General features: G+C 31.9%; 1 protein-coding gene across 1 annotated transcript in view; it reads right to left on the bottom strand.

The window, feature by feature from the left end:
• Positions 1-3,219: 3,219 nt before the first annotated feature.
• LOC123531940 (uncharacterized) overlaps positions 3,220-21,698 on the bottom strand; it is a 41,123-nt gene continuing 22,644 nt past the window's right edge. Inside the window, exons 2-5 of the mRNA XM_053517533.1 lie at positions 7,364-8,032; positions 6,821-7,018; positions 6,531-6,599; positions 3,220-5,276 (exon numbers count right to left, since the gene is read on the bottom strand). Coding sequence (XP_053373508.1) covers positions 4,528-5,276; positions 6,531-6,599; positions 6,821-7,018; positions 7,364-8,021 — 1,674 coding nt within the window. The 5' untranslated portion in view covers positions 8,022-8,032 and the 3' untranslated portion in view covers positions 3,220-4,527. The remainder of the gene's footprint in view (positions 5,277-6,530; positions 6,600-6,820; positions 7,019-7,363; positions 8,033-21,698) is intronic.

A 21,698-nucleotide genomic window follows, 5' to 3' on the forward strand; every position in this document is an offset into this window, starting at 1 on the left:
GTTTCAGTATAACTTTACTGGGTGGAGTATCGTGTCACATGACTCCGGCGGGAAATTCAAGTGAGGCTGCACATTAAACATTTGGCATTGTGCTCACTGCTTCAAGTAGACAATAACGTTTATATGACTAAATGTTGTGGAAAAAGGCGGTGAACCCAAAGGTGGACACTGTTTTTCTAATTAAAGAATCAGTCATTCAAATAATGCCGACACTGACCTTAAAACCTATGAATGTCTGAAATAATTTTTCCTCCACTGTTGGTTCAAATGGGAAGTTGAGAACAAATGTTTTACTGGTACAGAAACGAGAAATACTTTTTAGGTTACGGGACCTCCTTGGCTTAGTGGTCAAGGTCGCTGACTCATAATTACTATTATAAAGAAGAAGAGAAATATCTTTTTGAATGACACGTTTTCGAGATAATGACAGGTGGTTCCATATACTGTGCTAAACTAGATAAAGGCATGTGACAGTGTAATATGTTATATGTTAAATAACTGTTTCGACTAATGAAAACCCGTTTCATTTTTAGTACTAAATTGTGATAGTGCGAGAGATGTTTTAAGTACCTGATCAGTACGTACATCTGAGGCAATACTTGTCTTTTTACGACCACTAATAACAAACAATTCACATTTGTACAACAGATTTTTGTTTTGTTATTTGGACTTGGAAATCAATTACTATACATTATTAACAATGTTCTACATTTTAAAATTTTAGGTAATATCTTTATACTCATCTGGTCTTGTCCATTAACTAAACAATTTGTCGTGACTATATTATTTTATTTTAAATCGTATTTTAGTTATCATAGCCATTTGCAGCCGATGTTTGTATCGAAAGATGGTATCATTTTACTGACAGTTTTGATTAGATTTGACATTGCACGTGTATGCACCACTGGATATAAAAATGTGTAAACCGAATTATTGGTTGCGAGAACAGGTTTGTACTGGTACTAATCCATGAACATTGGTTAGGTTTAACCGGTACATGACTGAAATACTGTTGAAGAACGGCGTCCCTGCATTTCAAAAGGGGCAGTTGGCAGTTACTTGCGGAGAACAGGTTTTTACTGGTACAAACTCCATGAATACTGGTTAGGTGTTAGGCCAGAAGGCTTGCGTTACTTATGCCCTAGAACTAATGCTTCCTATTGCCCGCAGTGAATGTCTTGTGAAAGAACGGGAATTGATTCAAACCGTTTGTGTAATCGCTCGTATTGCAAGAAATCCATTATGAATTCGGGACCGATGTGCGACAGGTCAAAATCACAGTTACCTTGAAACTGAAAACAGCTTCGAATCGATATTTTCGGCACTACAAGTCTTCAACCTTTATAAAATGACCGCCTTTGGCCAGTAGATGACCCCTTTGTCAGAAGGTCATTTTTAAGGTAAACATCAGTCATTAACTTGAAAACAGCTCTTGCTTATTCTTTCTGACTGCCATAAACGTTCTAGGGGAAAGGAGGCACAGATTTGTCTTTGTCCATTCGTCCGATAAAAACTGTCAACCCTGCCTCAAAAAGTAATTTCCATAGATCCATAAAACTGAATAGAAATGCTACATTTTTATTTAGTAGGTTGAGCACCTGGGGTTCTGCTTTGGAGTTTAGTTTATACATAATTTATTTTAGGTCGATTGTGAAGGATGTTTTACAACTTATATTTATCACTCTCGACACCTCATTCCTGTTGGAATCCATCGCCACGAGGGTATGAGAGTAGAGGCCAGTTTCCCTTTTAATGCTGAGCACCAAGCAAGGACGCTGTTGGTACCATTTTTCATGTCTTTGGTATGACGCGGCCGGGGATCGAACCTCCCGCACTCGAAGCGGACGCTCTACCACTAGGCTATCGAGGCGGTTTAATATATGAAACCGGTGTTACGACCCTGAAATAGTACTTTCAAACTTTTGTTACATGCTGCTTAAAAAGTATTTAACACAGAGGCACAAAACTTTGCAGAAATACCAATTAATCCTCATGTGAGAATTTACATTTAATCAGTAACAGAAGAGTTATGACTCTTTAATTACAAATGAATTATTTTCCAACTTTTTTGCACATTGCCAAGGAAGTATTTGACTCGGAAAAAAATGAATAAGCACGTGATGTTGTTTACGTTGACAAGTTATAAGGTTTTGTTTGTTTGTTTTGGGTTGGGTGCCGTTTTTCAACTGTATTTCAGTTATGTAACGACGGGAGGATAACCTTACCAGTATCTTTTTGTTTCTGTTCGGTTTAACGTCACGCCGACATAAGTATATATCATTGTCTTTCCAGCTTTGATGGTGGAGGAAGACCCTAGATGCCCAGCCGTACATTATTTCATCACAAGCGGGCACCTGGGTAGAACTACTGACTTTCTGAAAGCCAGCTGGATGGCTTCCTCACATGAAGAATTCAACGCCCCGAGTGAGAATCGAACTTACACCGGTGAGTCGAAGTGATTTCAAGTCAGCGACCTTTACCACTAGACCACGAAAGCCCCCTAACATAACAAGTGTTCATGGTGTCTGTACCAGTACAAACCTGTTCTCCGCAAGCAGCTGTCAACTTCCCACTCAAACAAACAATTTCAGACATTCATATTTCATTACCCCTTATATGGTAATCATTCCGTATACTTCATCTTCTGCTTCTTCAAGAAGAACTACTACCAAGTGAAATAAGATATGTATTCTTAAACGTCAAGAAATAAGTCTACAAAAGAAGATATAGACGTGATCCATCAAATACGATGCAGGGTGTTCGTAGTTAATGAAATTTTGTTTTATTTTGCAAAATTCATATATAAGTTATGCATTTTGTTGTCAACGCGTTCAGGCAATAATGCTTAGATTTCAACAAGATCTTTCATTAAAAATTTATGGCAAGAATGTTATTTTAATCTGTATAAAATTCTTATCCACGAACAATTTTAATTTAATTTCGAGACTTTACGTAAAATTTGCTATTAACCGAAATATCCTGCAATTTGTATTTCAATCCATTGATAAAACTTTAAGACAAAATTAAAGAAGTTTTGATTTTTCTGTTTAATATGACTTAAGTTTAGAATTGAAATACCCAATAAAATTATTGTTTGACGTTGAATTCAGAACTAATCAAGCTCTTTTAAAACGTTCCTATTAAACATCTTTGGAGTTCTTTTGAATGTTGTAGCACAGAAGTATAATAGTTTCAGTTTTATAGAAGATAAAAGACAAATCTGGTTACGGAACATGTGAATAAAACACTAGTCACATTTTATTGCTAATATAAATACATGGTATAAAATTTACATGCATATCACAATACTAATAAATACGAAAAGCTTATAAAGCACCTACGCACCCTAAAAAATATTGAAAGTTCGCTAAAACGACACGGAAAACTTTTTCGTTATGGCGCGTTGGTGAGAGCGCCAGTACGATACAATGAAATGTAGTATATAAACCTCGCGCACGCCAACGTGACATAACGAAATGTCCTAAATCAACCACCATCAATATTGAAAATAACACAGCAAGACCTCTTATCCAATATAGATTTATCTAAACTGAGCAAAACTTCCAAAGGGTCTCCTCACATCACAAGTATATTAGAATATATTTGAAAATGTTTACAAGACATCACAAAACATTCTCATTCAATTTTCCATTATACTAATCATTTTCACACATCCTGAACATTTATTGCATTATACTTGATATTAACATAATTTTTGAAGATACAAATCAAACAACTTAGGAAAACTATTATTATAATTAAGTACTCAATTACTAGTTCTTGCCGTGGCATAAAACACATGGATGTGTGAACATGTATAAAAATGAACAAAAATCAAATTGTTTCATTTTCAAAGTTCAAGGTACTCGGGCAAGTTAAGGGGGATGTAAGTTTCATAGGTTTTCAAACGGGAAATGTGCTAATACATTACTTTCCAACTGAAATGTTCAACAGATATTTACATTTCAACATATTTCAGTAACGTCAAATAACATGATATATGTTTACTGAATTTCTAATTATTGCAACGGAAAAATGCAAATTTTAAAGTATAATTATCAGGGATATGATTTTAGGGCCTTTTTGCCCTCTAAAACAATGAACATGATCTTAGCCTGCAAGTCTCAATCAAGTTATATGTGGCCGAACTGAAACTGTGCTATTTGTGCATAATATTTGATATAAAATTCTACTGTTTTTCTGAAAGAGCAAATGGAAAAGCTTTAACTGAGCAAAGTTTGATAGGACAACCTTATGAATAGCTAACGGATAGTCATTGATAAGTTTTGTTTAAATAGTAGAAGCATCGTATATTGTTAAAGAAATTAAAAGCTATTCTGGATTTATATCTTAGACCCAAGTAACAGTTTAATAGTTGTTATGTATACAACACAACGAAAACCATGTAAAGGTCTGACAAAAGAATTGGTGACAGGGACACCCGAGTGAATAGCTGATTAATATAACGTGATTAAGGTTCAATAAATCAACATAACTGATAATTGACAGTGAAAGTTGTTATAGTATCTATCTAGTGAAGACATTCCAGATTCGCTTTTTCTGCACTGGTATAATCAACGTCAATATATTTCCACAAAGAACAAATATTCCTAAAAGTAAAAACCACCGGCTAGGCTCCGTATCTACTAGATTCAACCATATCGTATTCCAAATCATTGCACCTGCATTCCCTCCTGCACCTATGAATCCTGAAACAAGACCAACACGTCGTGGATGGATGTATGGAACAATTGCGAAAGTAGAACCTTCAGACATCTGTACGAACAGACTGAACGCAACCATAGCTATAATTGCTGTAGGTATTGTCTCCATTCGGCTAAATACAATCAGCATTACTCCTTCACATGTCATACATATTATATGCGCCAATAGCCGTCCAGGAATTTGTAAGTATTTCCTCAATAAATCGGAAAATATTCCACCAAGAGCTCTTGCAAACAAATTCATCAAACCAAAAAGGGAAGCAATTAGACTTGCAGAGTTCTGTGATAAAATACTGCATGGATTTGGATCATCTGACGATGCAGGGACTGTGGTGGTTTTCATGATAGTGGTGTTATTGGTTTGCATAACGTCTTGTAAACCTTCTACACAATCTTCCTTCTCAAATTTGTACAAAAAGTACAAGTTCATAACTGTATTTACGGCTATTTCAATACCAAAGCAGAGACCATATTGGATGACAAGAACTGCAACCGTTATAACCAACCAGATCCTGTCACAAAGCCAATGCTTTCCACAACCGTTTTCTGTATCTGCCAAAAAAAATGTTTATGTTATTCTGCCAGCATGTTAGCCACAAATAATGAATGAATCATATTGCAACAGTCGTACATGAAACATCAACTAATATATGTTATTTGCTGAAAACCTCAGAAACTGCTGTTCTGTCAACCGCCTGTTAGTTTTTGATGTCAGCATGACACGTCATAAATCAATTTATTTAAAAATACCTAATATATTTCAACGTTTCATAAATAAATAATAAAATTATTTATTTAATATTTGCCTCTGAACTTCAGCCCTGTAAGTTTTAATTGATACCAATATTGTACATGGCATGTCAACATGTGAATAGATTACAATTTAACAAAGTGACTTTACAATGATGAATGTAATCGTCGACATTATACCTTCATATTGTCGAATTAATAAAATAGATTGAACATATTATAATAATATATCTGCATTCTTACTTAAAATCAAAGCACTTCAATAACTATTGAAACATGTATTCTGCCTTTGGGTATCCCTGCCTCGTGGGTGTGACAAGACATTTCTATATATATTGGGAATGAAATTGAAATGATATATCAGAATATATAGGTATTAGATTCAATTTTGGAGAGGGACTTGAAATCAAGACCTTCATATAAAATTTAAATACAACTATTTCCTTACTATAAACGTTCAAATGTGCTTTACATGAAAAGGTAGCAATTAAGGTTACCAAATTCATCCTCTACCAGTATGGTCACAAAGTAAGGTAACCAGAGAGAAAGGATGAGAGAAAGCCCGCAGAACAGATAGAGAGACGTTTATTTTGAGATACAAGTACATCTTGCTAACTAAGCCTAGCTCTTTGCAAAAAGACAACCTTGTTCTTCAACATGCTGGGAGTATTGCATCTATACAAAGCAGCACTGACCTCTCATAATTATGGGTGGAAGACTCTCAAGAGCACTTCCAAAATTTCTTTGCCTGGATTCAAATTAATTTAAATGGACAATTCCTGTAACCTTGAATTCATTGAGAGGCTTAGCCTATAATAATATATCCGGTAAATATACCTAGCGTAATGAGTCATGTTAAGTAAATGATGTGTGGTTGAATTTAATATATATATTCACTAGGTTTCTGTTACGTGAATGAACATGGTCTATTATACTTGATCGAGTCAATGATGTATAGATTAAGGGGACATTGCCTGTAAATTGTTATGTGGTATTTGAGTCATGAAACGAAAAATATTTGTGCTTTGTATAATAAATACTTGAGAATTTACTTACTATTTTCCGAGCAATCCTTTACACGCGGAACGTTGTTCTCGGATTTGTCTTTGATAGAGGAGTTTATCGCTGAAAATATCATAGAAATTTACAACTATAAACATGTTCCACGTGCAGCAAATATTATTATAGGTTTGTAGGTCACGCAACATAAATGCACCCTGCAGATGTACTTATCACACACACATATATAGGCCCGATAATTTAATTTTTCTGCTTCTTAAGAAATAAAAAATGGAGATGCAAATTTAACCTACAGAACTTATATTGTACGTTGTATAAGAACTCACGTTTTTCATTCTGTTCAAAAGCTGCGTTATCAATCCCTTGCTGTTTAGCTTTAACTGCAGATTGAACGTTGTCATCGTCTACACAAGAATCCTCTACATACTTAGCACCTTCTGCAACAAAGACATCCATTTCGGGAAGCTTCCTCAGCGACCATTTACCTTGTGGACAATCATCCGAGGTCCAAAGAATAAGCACGCCTAAAACATATTGTACAATTCGGGTAAATAAGAACTATATCAGTTTGTTATTGTTTGCGTTTGTAAAGGGAATCAATACAACTAAACAAATAGGAAAGTGTGTTTGTTTAAATAGCACGTATGCCATCTGAAACACATGATAGACCTATATGTGATGGCGGAGGCCGCAGATACATGCGCTATCACCAGGCCTCACATCTGAGTAAAACCACCAACTTATGCACTAAAAGGCAGTAATATGGGTAATGTAATGAATTAGTAGATATAACATCAAAGTGTTTCTTTTATTTATATATACGTACATCACAGTTTGATATATAATATAAATGTTAAGCTTATACTGACCAAACCCAATAACAATAACGGCTGGGATGACGACAGCAATTTTCCAAGCGAGGAATTCATCAGCCCCGCATAGCTTGACCAGTTCAAATAGTGCAGGCATTATAATAAATGTGAACCCTCCTCCGAGATTACCCCAACCTCCAACTACGGCATTGGCGGTACCAACGATCTTCACATTGAACGTAGCAGATGTCCAAAATTGGCAAGGTATGAACGAGCCTCCAAGTATACCAACACAAAGACGTACTATGATTAGACCTGTCCCATTTTTTATTAAACCAGAAAATGCAAGAGGGATGGCACCTATCATCAGCAAACCAGACATCACTCGTCTTGGACCAAATTTGTCACACAATGGACCAACAAAGATACGAACAGCGATAGTTGCCGATATACTTGCAATACCGGATCGTGCCACTTCTTTTTTAGAGAGACCTAGTTCCTTCCTTATCGTTGGTATAAGTGGCTGAATACCGAACCATGCTGTAAAAGCAATAAAGAAGCAGAACCATGACGTATGAAAGGCGCGCATGTGTGGCCTTCGTAAACTACATATTCGAAAAGATTTGGCTTTTCCTAGGTCGTCTTCATCGATACTTTTGGCTTGTATCTTTCTGAAGATCTTATAACAGCGGCTATTTCCCTCTGTTTCCGTCATGCTTTTTGAATCTGCAAATAGAACAGTTCAAACATATCAATCGGCGCACTTTTACTTTCCAAAATTATATAAACCGAATAAAGTCCGCATTGTTAATTCATTATCATTTATCTCTAAACGACCCACAAACAATTATCCCTTTTAAAGGGGGATATGTAAAGAAACGTTCTTTGGCACACTAATAAACAAACTTAATGAAACAAGAGGATCAAGACGGCCCTAGGTCGCTCACCTGAGAAGCACACCATAACAGTGTAAACATGTTTTATCAAGTGTTTTCAAGGAAACAAATATTCTGACCAATTGTTATTAAGACTGGACTGAAATGTGGCCTCTTGAGTGTAAACAAGCATTTTCTTTGATTTGACCTGGTGACCTAGTTCTTTAATCCACATGACCCAGATTCAAACTTGTCTAAGATATCATAAAAACAAACATTCTTTCAATGTTTCTGGAAGATTGGAGGGAGAAAGTGACCTTTAGAGTGTATACAAGCTTTCCCTTTAATTCAATTTAATGACCTAGATTTTGACCCCATGTAACCCATATTGAAAATAAAATCTGGAAAGTAGATCCCTCGGAAGCACCGAAAACAATGCAAATAGTGAAAATTGCAGACTCGGTTTGATTGAGTCTGTTCATGAGCAGTAATGGAAAATGCAACACTGCCCACGCCCCCTAGCACCGGCTTAAGCAGTATTCAATCTTCAAATCTAAATGAGTTGAAATCAATGATCCCGAAGGACCAGAAAATATAACAACACTGAGATGAAGTCGGGGCGACTTTTTACGGCCGCCACACAGCACGAAAGTCCTCAAAGATTTTATGATAACAAACTTTCTGACCACGTTTTATTAAGATCGAATAAAACATGTGCCCTCTAGAGTGTAAACAAGATTATTCTTTTATTTCACCAGGTGACCTTGTTTTTGACTCCATGTGACCAAAATAAAAAAATAAACCAAAATTTCATGCAGACAAACATTCTGATTAGGTTTCATGCACAAGTGAAAAATGCGGCCCCTATTGCATGCGCAATGTTTTCCTTTGATTTTAACAGGTGACCTTGTTTTTGACCACATACAATCCAGATTCAAACTCATCAAGGTCATCAGTTTGACCAAGTTTTATGAAGATAGGATCATAAACGTAGCCTCTGGAGTGTTAGCAAGCATTTCCTTTGACTTGACCAGATGACCTAGTTTTTTACTCCACATGACCCAGATTCGAACGTGACCTAGAGGTCATCAAGACAATAAATCAATAAGAACACTGTTTCTGTTTTATATATCATGCCTTCCATTATCATTATATGTGTTATCGATTTACCTGGCGAAGGTAAATTTTATTTACACTGTCCTGTGACTTTGAAACATGACTGGAGTTAAGGATGAGTGCGTACCATACTTCCGATTTAAACTTCCGGCTATTGTTTTACTGCTGACCGTTCCGAGGTGATGCGATACTTTGTTCCTCTATTTTATTTCGTTTTATCCTCGTTGTGTGTACTGTATGTGTTACTTTTTCTATATACTTTTTATGCTTTATATACATTCATGTGAAAATAAATATTCTTGTTGTTAGTGAATTGATTTACCACTGACCGTTCCGAGGCTTCACTTTATCATCGTTGTCTGTACTGTATATTTTACTTTTTTAAGTATTTTTATGTGTATGTTCATGTGAAAATAAACTTTATTGTTGTTAGGCTTAAAACGAATTTCTCTACATAATATGCAAGATATATGACAGGAGAGGGATCTGTCTCTGTCCTACATTCAACCACTTAAATACTGATTTTCTGGTCCGATCTTAAATGAAGCAAGTGGGAGTATTTTAGATGTAATATTTTCCTCAGTACTTCACGTTTATATTACTCTATAAATGCAGATTTCTTGACTCTTCTTGATTTCTTTTTCAAACTTTGCATGACATGCCCCCTTTTACCAAATTCGGCCAGTCTGCATATATTCATAACGCATGTTTAAAAGACTGGAACATAACTGTATAGGTTAGAGCCTTTGATCTGTATGACTGCGTCCGCTTATACCCTTAATAACCATATTGTAGGAACATTTCCACTAATTTTGTCAAACTGAACTAAAGCTTGTGGGCAGGTATCATTTTATATATGTATAATTTTCTAAATGCAAACTAGTTACACATCTATACATAAACTATTGTTGAGCTTAAGGTGTTAGGCCCCTAATAGTAATGTCTAAAAAATGGCATTTGCTTGGTATATTCTTACAGTTGACCATGCTTCGCACTTTGTTGCAAATTTTTAAAAACTTTTACCGTGCCGTTTTTTATAAATTTTGTGTTATTTATGGTATTTCCTCAAGCTCAAGTAGAGACAAATTTCAAAGTGGCGGCCTTTATCCAAAACGTTTGCAGAGAATTCATTATACCATTATTTTTTATGAAAGAATCATCAAATTATTGGTAAACAATTATAAAACTAAGAAATAAAAGTCTCAGTATCATTTTTTCTAGGGTGCTTCAAGTAAACGGATTTAATGAGACAGATTTCTATCTCCAACATTGAAAAATTAAGGTCAAATCATGCGGGTCTGTTTTAAATTTTGCTCACTTCATTTAAAAGTAACTGTGGGGCAGAGGTAAAACCTACCTACATTTCTTCCACAATATATAATCTAAGAATGAAGGCAAAATAGAGAACTTTTACGCACGTAACTCAGTATTTTGAAGATGTCTAACTCTATCCCTTCTATTTCAGAGGTAAATTCACTTTGAACAGCAAGAAATCGCTTATTTAATGAATATTTTCCACTTTTGTACAATAAATCAATAACAAGTCTTTAAAAAAGTAAAAACTTACTAGAAAAAAAAATAAAAATAAGGGAAAAAAGATTTGGTCCCAGTGAGGCTTGAACCTACGCCCCCCTGAAAATTGCAGTCAAAGTAGGTTTATGTAGAAATTGAGTACTCTTCAAAAAGGAGATACTCTATTATGGGCCTAATACCTTAATTTCAGACAATTTGCATTCTTGAAACTTCTTGGACCATTTCTATTCCTGATGGATAGTCGCCCTTGATTTGGAATCTGTATCGTTTTACTTGATAAACAAATACATTAAAAACTCAATATCGCGAACTAGCTTATCCCAAAATTCCGGCTATTTCGAAGACAATTTCATATCCCGTCCCGAAAACAAGTGAACAAAATGCCATCTTAAGTCAAATTTCGGTTACCTCAAAGTAAGACGCTTGATCCCTTGGAATAAGAGATATTGAGTTTCAACGCGGGCAAATGTATACTAGCGTTGGTTTTTTTTCTGCTAGAGCAAAATTGGCATTAGGTTTTAAAAGGACGTATTGGATGTACAAAAAATTAAACGATAACTATCCAGACGGTAACGAGATTTAGACAGTTTTAATAGCTTTTCACATCACTGAATATTATAAATCTGGTATATAAGGTTATTACATAGTACCGTAGTTAAGGTCATCATTGCGTGTGTTTTAATTAACGATTTCATAATTAACCGCTTTATTAGCGGTGTTAAAAGTTCGCGAAACTTGAGTGTTTGTGTTTCAGACCATGATGCTGATAAATATTCATGAATATTTTGCATTCGTATATGCCATTATTCGCAAATTAAGGCAAAATAAAACCACCGCGAATATAACCCAATCTATAAAAGCTTATTTCTACTTTTTACAGCAATAAGATTTACAAACAATCTGTACATAAAGATTTAACAAGTTTTGACACTCTAACGACTTTCGTATACCTTACTTCTGATAGATTGATCATGGAATATCTGCATGATTTCGCAAAAATATATTAGTCGACATTTAGGTTTAGCTAAGTCTGCTCATGTTTGATTGGTTTAGAAAGCAAAACAGGAAGAAGCACTGTTATTTCGGAACTTACTTAGGCTGAGTTTTGAGGAAATAAAAATACTAACTTTATCTATTTTTTTAAAATGAACAAAGCCCGACTGTTTAGCTCAATATTGAGAGCGCAGATCAGGGGCGTATGTTCTCCGTGACGATTTGATAAAAGACATTATGTGAGATTATTTGTCCTCTACATCTGATTCATGTGAGGAAGTTGGCTGATACATGCGGAGATCACGGTTATACTTGTATAGAATCCAGGCTGTCAAATATGGCAAGTATACAAACAAACTGTGTGCAATTATCAATTTACAAATAAAATGATATAAAGGGTTGTCTCTCTGAAGAAAAGAGGATTAAAGACGCGCCACAAAATAAATGTATTCTTTTGTATTTCTGTGATGTTAATTATACATGCTCTGCATGAAGAAAAATGACAAATAACAAGTATCTACAAACAAATTGGCAGTGACATATATAAGGCCAAGACAATGTGTTTAATTTCTAAATGTATTATTAATTTAAAATTAATATAGCAGTATGCACAGCACTTGTACTTGATATATTAAGGTAAGTTTCTTCTTCAGTGCCAGATAGTTATTATTCTAAGTTTATAAAACTATACTGAAAAGAGAATGACTAAACAAGCTAGCAGATGAAGTTGTAAAAACGCATTAGTTCAGGGAGAGCCTATATCGTTCTCCTGTTATTTTGTGGAATTGCCGTATTATACCAGTATTATCAGAATGATTTGCACGAAATTCATGTGGGAGGACAAAGTAGGTCACTAGGTCGTTGTGGGTCTTTAAGGCTACAAAATTGCAAACGGTAAATATTGTTTAATGCTGTAAAAGACGCTTAAATACTCAAATATAACAGAAACGTATGATCTTAAGGTGCAAAATAAAGACAAATGAATAAACATAAATCTTAAAATTTGAAAGACACTACTAAACATTACGATAGCCGTGCAATATTCCCTTGAATTCAACACATGTACAGAGAAACAAACGATTGTTTCTGTATTTTCTTAGACTGACATGGGTGGTCATTTTGCCCTACTTTCATGTTTATCGCTTTTCCGTAATCGGTCGGAAATTCTTCGGGATCACGTGATTTTAAAATTAATTCAAACGAATATTCGTTTAAAGACGCGCGACAAAAATACTGTGTTTCCGTGATGGTAGTTATACACGACTTGCATGAAAATTATGAGATGAACAAATTCTAGTTTCAAATTGATATTGACATATATTAGGCCAAGACAATGTGTTAAATGTTTAAAATTTTATTGAATTAATGTAGCCGTATGTACATAAATCAGTGTAATTAGGTAAATTTCAATCACATTTTGTTTCTACAGTGCAAGATAGTTATTCATTTATATTCTTAAAACTATGCTGAAAGAGACTAACTGAAAAGGTTTGCAGACGAAGTTGTGAAAATACTTTTATTCGGGAAGGTCCTAAGTTGTCCTCCCGAAAACTTGTAGTATAGCTACATATTACCTGTATCATAAGAACGATTTTCATGAAGTTTTTGTGAGTTACAAGAATGTTAAATTCCCTATGCTAAGTTTGTAAAATATACGTTATCGTTTGGGCATATAATATATGTCGCATCTAATTATAACTTTTAGTCTCGTTTCGGAGGATTCTTCCGAAAAAAATCCGAAGATGCGCGACGTGTTCGTAAGAAGTCGGAAAACATACTTTCGGTTTGAAATTGGCAATCTTTTTTTTTTTGTTTATTTGTTGGTTATTTTTGAACATATTTTTGACTACTTGATCAGATCCGATGCAGTGGGTCATATTTTCAGTAATTAAAATAGGAAGTCTCAGCTACAAACTTCATATAATACTCGTTCGGATATTAGTATTGGACCTTTAATGTTGAATCGTTGTTAAAATACTTTAGATAGTTTGAATTGCATTGACAATTTTATACACTTTTGTAATTTATATATTGTTGATAATGTACATTACCATGTAATTTAGCTCGTCACTGTTTATTGAGCCTTCACTGCACTTTGAATATAAGCTACCTGTTTATGGGTGGTTTTGTTAAATAAGAATTAGTATAAAAGGCAGAACACATCTATAATACTTGGCTTTGTGTATGTGTGTGTGTTGCTTTGTTTGTTCGTTTTGTCCTAATGTGTTGGCTGTGTGTGTGTGTGTGGTGAACGCGTCTGCGTGCTGTGGGTTTCGTTTTGAGGAGGCTGCGTTTTTGGTGCGTGGCATTCCCTGTTTGATATTTGTCTTTGTTTTTTTTTTTTACACTTTCTTTGAATAATTTTATAAATATATAACAACGTTCTAATTTGTAAAACATTTTTCAAAGTCGACAAAGGCAGAGTATGGTATGTTTTACTGGTGAAACCATTTCGATAAAACCAAATGCAATAAAATATACATTCAGCTGTAAATTTCCCTTTTTAAAGCCGTACTGATTTATCACTAATTTTCTATGATTTTCTGACTATTCAGTTAATCAATTTAGAAAAAAAAATGAGAATAAAATTTGTGCGATAACATTTAGCAAAGTAATACTCTTATAAATAAAAACTTCTTCAGACACGTTTTTCAAATAGTTAAGCGGATTTACCTATAACGAAATGCAGATATCGTATCTCATTCGTACATGTGTAGTTATAAAGCAATTATAAAGCAGTTATCTGATATAGACAAGATGACACGTTTCTTATTTGCTTGTTTGCTTTATATATAACACCACTTTTCAACAGTAAGACCTGTTACGGTGGCCAGTTAACCTAACCAGTGTCTATAGACTAATTTCTTCTTAACAAGTAACTGACGGCTTTCCAATATGAACAGATAGAGAAATAATAACTTCAGATATACAACCTTTGTCAAAACGTCATGGAAAACAAGTGCAGCGCCTAGTGACTGAATTCCCGACATCTCGATTAACAGTTGTATAGCTTAATGAAATGCTGCATGTTTAACTCATAATATACTAATGCGTTTTCTTTCTCACTATAGCCACAGTAAGAATGAGTACTCTTCACTTAGTACAATTTCTAAGTCAGTGATATTGTACGAAAATATCTTCTTTATTTTATGCATATTTCAGTCAAGCGGATATCCCACTGACAAAAAAATCTTCAAAATGGAAAACACTTCTAAACCAAACTGTTTTTTGTCTGTAGGTTGTTCGGTTTGAAGGAGTTCCACTGTTTATACGTGATGTAAGCTATGTTACAATTACACACAGGTGTATATTTTTGTGTGTGTCTAGGGTCTAAATATTTAAGCTTTGGGTTTTTAGCGAAAGTTATTTTTAGTTCTCAATGATGATAACTTGCTTTATACATTAATTACGTGTTAACAGTGACTGGCATATAATGTTAGTGAACAAGTTAGTACTAGATAAACCAACTCTTGTTGTTTTCGTTGAATCGTATTAAAAAAAAATAATACAGTTTTAAAAATATTTTACGGGTCAGGGAATCCAAATCCCGGCGGATAAATATAACACGAACACCGTTACCCTCTCGGCTAACTAGGAATTACTGTCTACATCGAAAACAGTAGTGAACCCCGTCTATCCAGGTAGTCTGATTCCTTCTTTATCTATATAAACCGCCATTTTGTTTTTTGTGGAGTGAATTTTTGAAATTACATATCTATCCAGTAGCAGACGATTGTGCATCTAACTGCTACACACATGAAAAAAAAAAATCAAATATTCGAACCGTGTGCAAAACTGTCACTGTGATTATTTATTTATTTATTTAGTATTCATTTAATATCCTCCACAACGTCAAGATTACATAGTCAATGAATGGAACGTTACCTAGCACATTAAAGGTATACTAGGTTTTTTGTTTTGATCGTAATTGAAATCTTCGTCATTAATTAATGCATTGCGTCTGCATTCGCATTTTGGTAAGTTTTGATACCTCGCACTTGAAAGGTATACTAGGTTTTTGTGTTTACTTTTGTTGTAATCGTATTTGAAATCTTCGTCAGTGTTTTATTTTAATGCAATTGCGTCTGCATCAACATTTTGGCAAGTTTTTGATTAATGTATCTGTGCACACATTGCAAAGTTTAATTTTTTAATTTTTTTTGGGAAAAAAATTTTTTGCCCCAAAAAAAAAAATTTTTCTTTGTTTTTTGATAGACTTAATTTTTTTAAAAGTTTGGGAGGGAAAAAAATTTTTTTAAACTTTTAAATTTTTTCAAATAAAAATCAATTTTGGAAACCAACATTCCCATTTAAATAAATTAAAACCCAAAAAATTAAAGGGGTTTAAGGAATTTTTTTTCGCCACAAAAATAATAAACTTGGGTTAGGTTTCATAATTTTAAACCCTGAAAGGAAAGTAGTCCTTTCCCCCTTAAAAACAAAAAAAAGGGGGGTTTTTAAAACCTCCTTTATCCCATTAAAAAAAAATGGGATTACTAAAAAAGGAAGTGAAAAAGGGGTTTAAAAAAAGTCGCCTGACATTTTTCCCTTAAAAACGATTTTTTTGCAATAAAAAATTGTCTTTTTTTAATTGAAAAAAAAGAAAAGGGGGAAAAATAAAAAACACTTTTTTTAAAATTTAAAAAAAGGGTTTTTTTGAAAATAAAAAAAAAATTTAAAAAAAGTTATTATGAAATTTTCAACCCCCTTATTAGTTGGGGTGAAAACCATGAAGGTTTTCCCCACTTTTGCCCATTTTTCCCCCCCCTTTTTTTTAAAAATTTATTGAAAAAAAAAAGGTTTTAGTTAAGGTTTTTTTTTTTTTTAAAAATTTAAATTTAAACTTGGTTAGTTTTAAAATAAATCCGTTCCATTTTTAAATAAGGGGCTTATTTTTTTTTTTTAACACCTTCACCTAGGGTCGGTTCCCATTTTGGCTTTGTATTTAAAAAAAATCCCCAAAACCCCCCAAATTTAAAAATTTGACTACAAAAAAGGGGGTTTAAATTTAAAAAAAGGGGAACTATTAAAAAGGGTTTTTTCCTCAAAAACGTGGAAGGATTTAAATTATTTTGTTTTTTTTTTTAATTATTGTGGAAAATATTTTTCAAGAAAAGGGAAAACAAAATTCTAAATTGTCCAAAAAATTTTTTTTAAAAAAAATTTTTTACTCTTGGGGTTAGGGGAATACCTTTGATTTTTTTTTAAACCTTTTAACAAAAACCCCTTTTTATTTTGGTTTTAAATTTTTAAAGGAAAAAAAAAATTTTAAAATTTTAAAACTTTTAAAAAGGTTTAAAATAGATTTCCCCAAATTAATTAAAAAATTAAAATATCGAAAATTTGCTTTTTTTACTTTTAAAACATTACGAAAAAATTTGTAAAAATTTTAAAAAATTTTTGTTTTTTAAATTTTTTTAAAAAAAAAAATTTTTGACAGCCCTTTAAAAAATTAAGTTAAATTAAACCTGATAAATTTTCTCGGGTTTTGAATTAAGTTCGAAAATTTTTTTTTTTCCCATGACAATTTTTTTTAATTCCAAAATTTGATTCTTTCCCACAAATTTTTCCCCTTTTTAAAAATACCACGAAATTTTTATCTCGTAAATTGTAAATAAAATTTTTTTTAAAACAACCCCCATTTTAATGCAAACGGGGGGGCCCCAAAAAACATAACTCCCCCGGGGTTTAAAAAAAATAAATTGAAATTTTTAAATTACTCCCAAAATTTTTTACCAAAATTTTTAAATTAACTTAAAAAAATGCTTTCCCGTCCTTTGAAAAAAAATCGGGGAATTGGTTAAAAATAAGGGTGCATCGGAATGGCAAAAAAATTCACAAAAAAATTATTAATAAAGCTTTTAAACTTTATTTTCCCCCAAAAAAAGCTTTTATTCTTAATAAAAAATTTTCATGTTGAAAAACCCTTTTTTCCAATCAGTAAATAATTTTATAAATTTTACATTTTTTTAATTCAGCCAAAAATAAAAAAAAAAAAAAAATAATTTATTTTTTTAAATCCCCACGGGTTTATGGTGTCTTAAATTTTTAAAATATTTTTTCCCAATATTTAAAATCAAACTAAAAAATTTTTTTTTTATGAAATCAAAACTTTTTTAAACGAAAAGGTTTTCAAATTTATCAAAGAAAGTTTCTTTTTTTTAAAACTTAAATTATTTAAAACCTTTTTTATAGCAAGAAATTTTAAAAACAAAAATTTTTTTTATCGAAATTTTCTGTTTAATTTTGTTATATTCAGGCGGCTTTTTCCCAAGGGGGAAAAATTGGGGAAAAAAATTTTTTTTCCATTGAAAAATTTTAATTTTTTATTACGGGGAAAATTTTTAATTTGAAAATTGTTTTTTTAAATTTTTAAATTTTACTTAAAATTTTTTAGGGCCTAAAAAGTGTTTATATTCTAAAAAATTTTTTAAAAAAAAATAAATTATCGTAAAAAATGAAAATTTAATTAAGTTTGTTTTTGTAACATTAAAAATTTATAAAACTATAAAAAAAAATTCTAAATTTTTTTTTATTAAAAAACGTTTTATTTTTTGGGAAAATATTTAGCTAAAAACAAAATCTGCTTTTTTGAAATTTTATTTGGAAAAGATAATATTTTATTTATTTTTTAAAAGTTTTTTAAGAATAATGAATAAAAGATATTATTTTCCCTAAAATTTTTTAATTTTTTGGGGGCCTAAAAAGATATAGTTGGTCTTTTGGGGAACGTAAAAACCGGGGGTTTTTTAGCCCCCTGTTCCTGGCCCCTTTGTAAAATACAGACCTTTGGGGCCATGTTTGTTCCTCCCCCCCTCGGTCCCAAAATAGCAAAAAACTTTTTTAAAAAAAAAAACCGTATTTTTAAAAGTTGAAAAATTTTTTTTTACCAGTTTTATAAAAAATTTTAAGAACCCAATTTGATAAAAAAAAATTTTTATTTAAAAAATCCGGCCCTCTTGGGAATCCCAACATTTCAGAATGCCCCTTTTAATTTTTAATTTTTATTTTTCAAAAATTTCCCCCCCGGGTTTTAAAAAAAAAGGGAAAAATTTTCCCGAAAACTCCCAACATTTTAAAGAAAAAGTTAAAATATTTTCAACTGGAAAAATTTAAAAATTTTTATTAAATTAATAGGGTAAATTAAAAAATACGTTAGGAAAAAATTTTGTAACCAATAAACTTAGGGGGTTAAAAAGCATAAAATAATGGGGAAATAAAGTAAAAATAGAAAAATTTTTAGACTATAATTTTAAAAAATAAAATTTAGGAAAAATTAAATAAAAGAAGGGTGTTTTATAAAAAGGAAAAATTTTAAAAAACCAGGGATTTAAAATGCTTTAATTTGAAAAAAGCACCACATTCTTTTTAAAAAAAAATATGGTAAACAAAACAATTCCCCTACTTTTTATTTACTAGTTTTTTTTAAATTTATCCGGGTTTATTAATAATGTTTTTTTTCTTGTATTTTGTTTTTTCATCTTTTTTTTTGGGGGAACCTTATTGACTGGTTTAAAAATATTTGAAAAATTTTTAAAATATTATAAAAAAATTATAGGGGAATTAGAGGGTTGGTTAAAAATGATTTTATTTATTTTATTTTAAAAGAAAAATTAAAAAAAATTTTTTTTTTTTTTTATTTTAAAAAGGGATTTCCGGATTTATACAATTTAGTACAAGTTTTTTTTTTAAAAAATTGATAAATCAAAAATTACCCCTTTTTGCAAAAGTGCTTTCATTTCTTTAAACCCATATTTTGACTTAATTTTTTTGTTGGCGGGTTTCGGGGGGGCGGAGGGGAAACCGGGGGAAAAAGTTTTGGTTTGACGGGTTTGAACTGTTTCATCGGGGGGGTTTTTTTTTTTTTTTTTTGGGGAAAATGGTTACGGGGAACCAGGCAAAAAAGGAAAGGTTTTCCTGACAGACATTATAACAATTCCCCCCCGGGGAAAGGGGGGTTTTTGGGTTTTAATTTTAAAATTTTTTTTTGGTTTATTTAAAAAACCAAAAAAACATTTCCAAACCCCGGGGGGGATTTTAAGAAAAATTTTACCTTTTTTTTTGGGGAACATGGTTATAGGAAAAAAAGGGGAAATTTTTTAAAAAAAAATTTTTTTTGGGGGGGGGGGGGGGGGAAAAAAAAGGGGGAAAATTTTGGAGGGGGAAAATGTCTTTATTTTTTTCCCCCCTTTTCCCGAAAGAAAAATTTTTTTTGGGGCGGGGGGACGAAAGCCGGGGCTGGGGGTTTTTAAAAAAAAAAAGGGGTTGGGGATTAAAAAGGGAAAAAGGGGGAAAAATTATCAAATTCAAAATAGGGGGGGGGGGGGTTGAAAGGTAAAAAAAAATTTAAAATTTTTTTCGGAAGTTTTTTAAAAAAAACCAAACCTTTTTTTTGCATGTATTTAAAAAAAAATAAAACAAATGAAAAAAAAGGGGGGGGGGAAAATTTAAAAAGGGGTAAAAAATATTATTTTAAAATTAAAAATTAAATAAATAAAAAAAAATAAATAATTTTTTTAAAATGGGTACCTCCCAAAAACTTAAAAAATTTAAAAATTTTTTTTTAAAAAAAAAAATTTCCTTTAGCCATTCTTTTTTCATTACTGAAATAAAAATTTTTTTCCTCTTGGTTAAATCAGAATTTTCCCCAAACGATTTTTTCCTAATTTTTTTAAAAAAATAAAAAAAAAACCACAAAAAATTTTTTCTTTTTTAATTATTTTTTTTCCCCCAAAAAATGTGTACTTAAGAAAAAATTTTTTTTAAAAATTAAATTAAAATTTTTTAAATAAAGGGGAAAAATTTAAAAAAGGGGAAATAAAAAACCCTTTTTATCATGAAACGGGGAAATTTTAAAAATTTAGAAAACGAAAATTTGAAAAGGAAAACCCAGCCAAATATTTTAAAATTAAAAAATACCCCTTAAAAAAAGAGTTTTTAAATTAAATTTTTTTAATACAATACAAAACCGGGAAAAAGGGGCCCGGGAAATTTTTAAAAAAAAATTTTTAAAAAGCCCTTGGAAAAAAAGCAACCAAAAGCAGACGGTTATGGCTTTCCAAAGGTTAATTAAACCCCCCAAAAAAGGGTAAAAAACCCGGGAATTTTTTTTCCAAAAAAGATCCTCCCAAAAAACCAAAAGTTAACAAAAATCCAACGGGGAGATTTAGAAACCCCCGGGATTGGGTTGTTTGAAGAAATAAAATTGAAAAAAATTTTGGCAAAAAGAAAAGGAATAAAACCTTTTTTTTTCGGTTTCAAAAAAGAATTACCAATTGGGGCCCCCTCACCGCAAAGGCACTTGGGGGAATTTTGTTTAAAATTAAAAAAAAAAAAAAAAAAATAAACGGGAACTTTTAAGCCCCCCGGGTTTAAGATCTTTTAAAAAATAAAATGAAAAAGCTTTTGAAAAACCCCCAAAAATTATCACTTTGTGTTTGTTCGGGAAGGAAAAATGAAAAAACCCCCCCGAGCCCCCCGGGGGATTTTAAAAACCTTGTTGAATAACCCCAACCCCGGACCAAAAATGAAAAAAAAATTTTAAAGGGGGGGTTTTTAAGCCCCCGGATTAAAAAATTTGCTTTTGTTAGAATTTAAAAATCTTTAAAAATGCCCAAAAAAAAAAAAAATTTTTAAAAAAATTTTTTTTTTTTTGAGTTTTATAATTAATAATTAAAATTAAAACCCCCTAGCCCCCTTCAGCAAAAATTTATTAAATTTTAATAAAACCCTGACCCAAAAGAAAATAAAACAAAAAAAAACCAATTTTTTACCGAACCCACTAAAAAAACAAAAAAAACTATTATAATTTGTTTTTCCTTTTAAAAAATTTTAAAAAAAAATTTCCAAAACCCTTCAATCGAACTTTTTTCAAA

Source organism: Mercenaria mercenaria, chromosome 11, assembly GCF_021730395.1.
Source record: "Mercenaria mercenaria strain notata chromosome 11, MADL_Memer_1, whole genome shotgun sequence".
Lineage (NCBI taxonomy): Eukaryota > Metazoa > Mollusca > Bivalvia > Venerida > Veneridae > Mercenaria > Mercenaria mercenaria.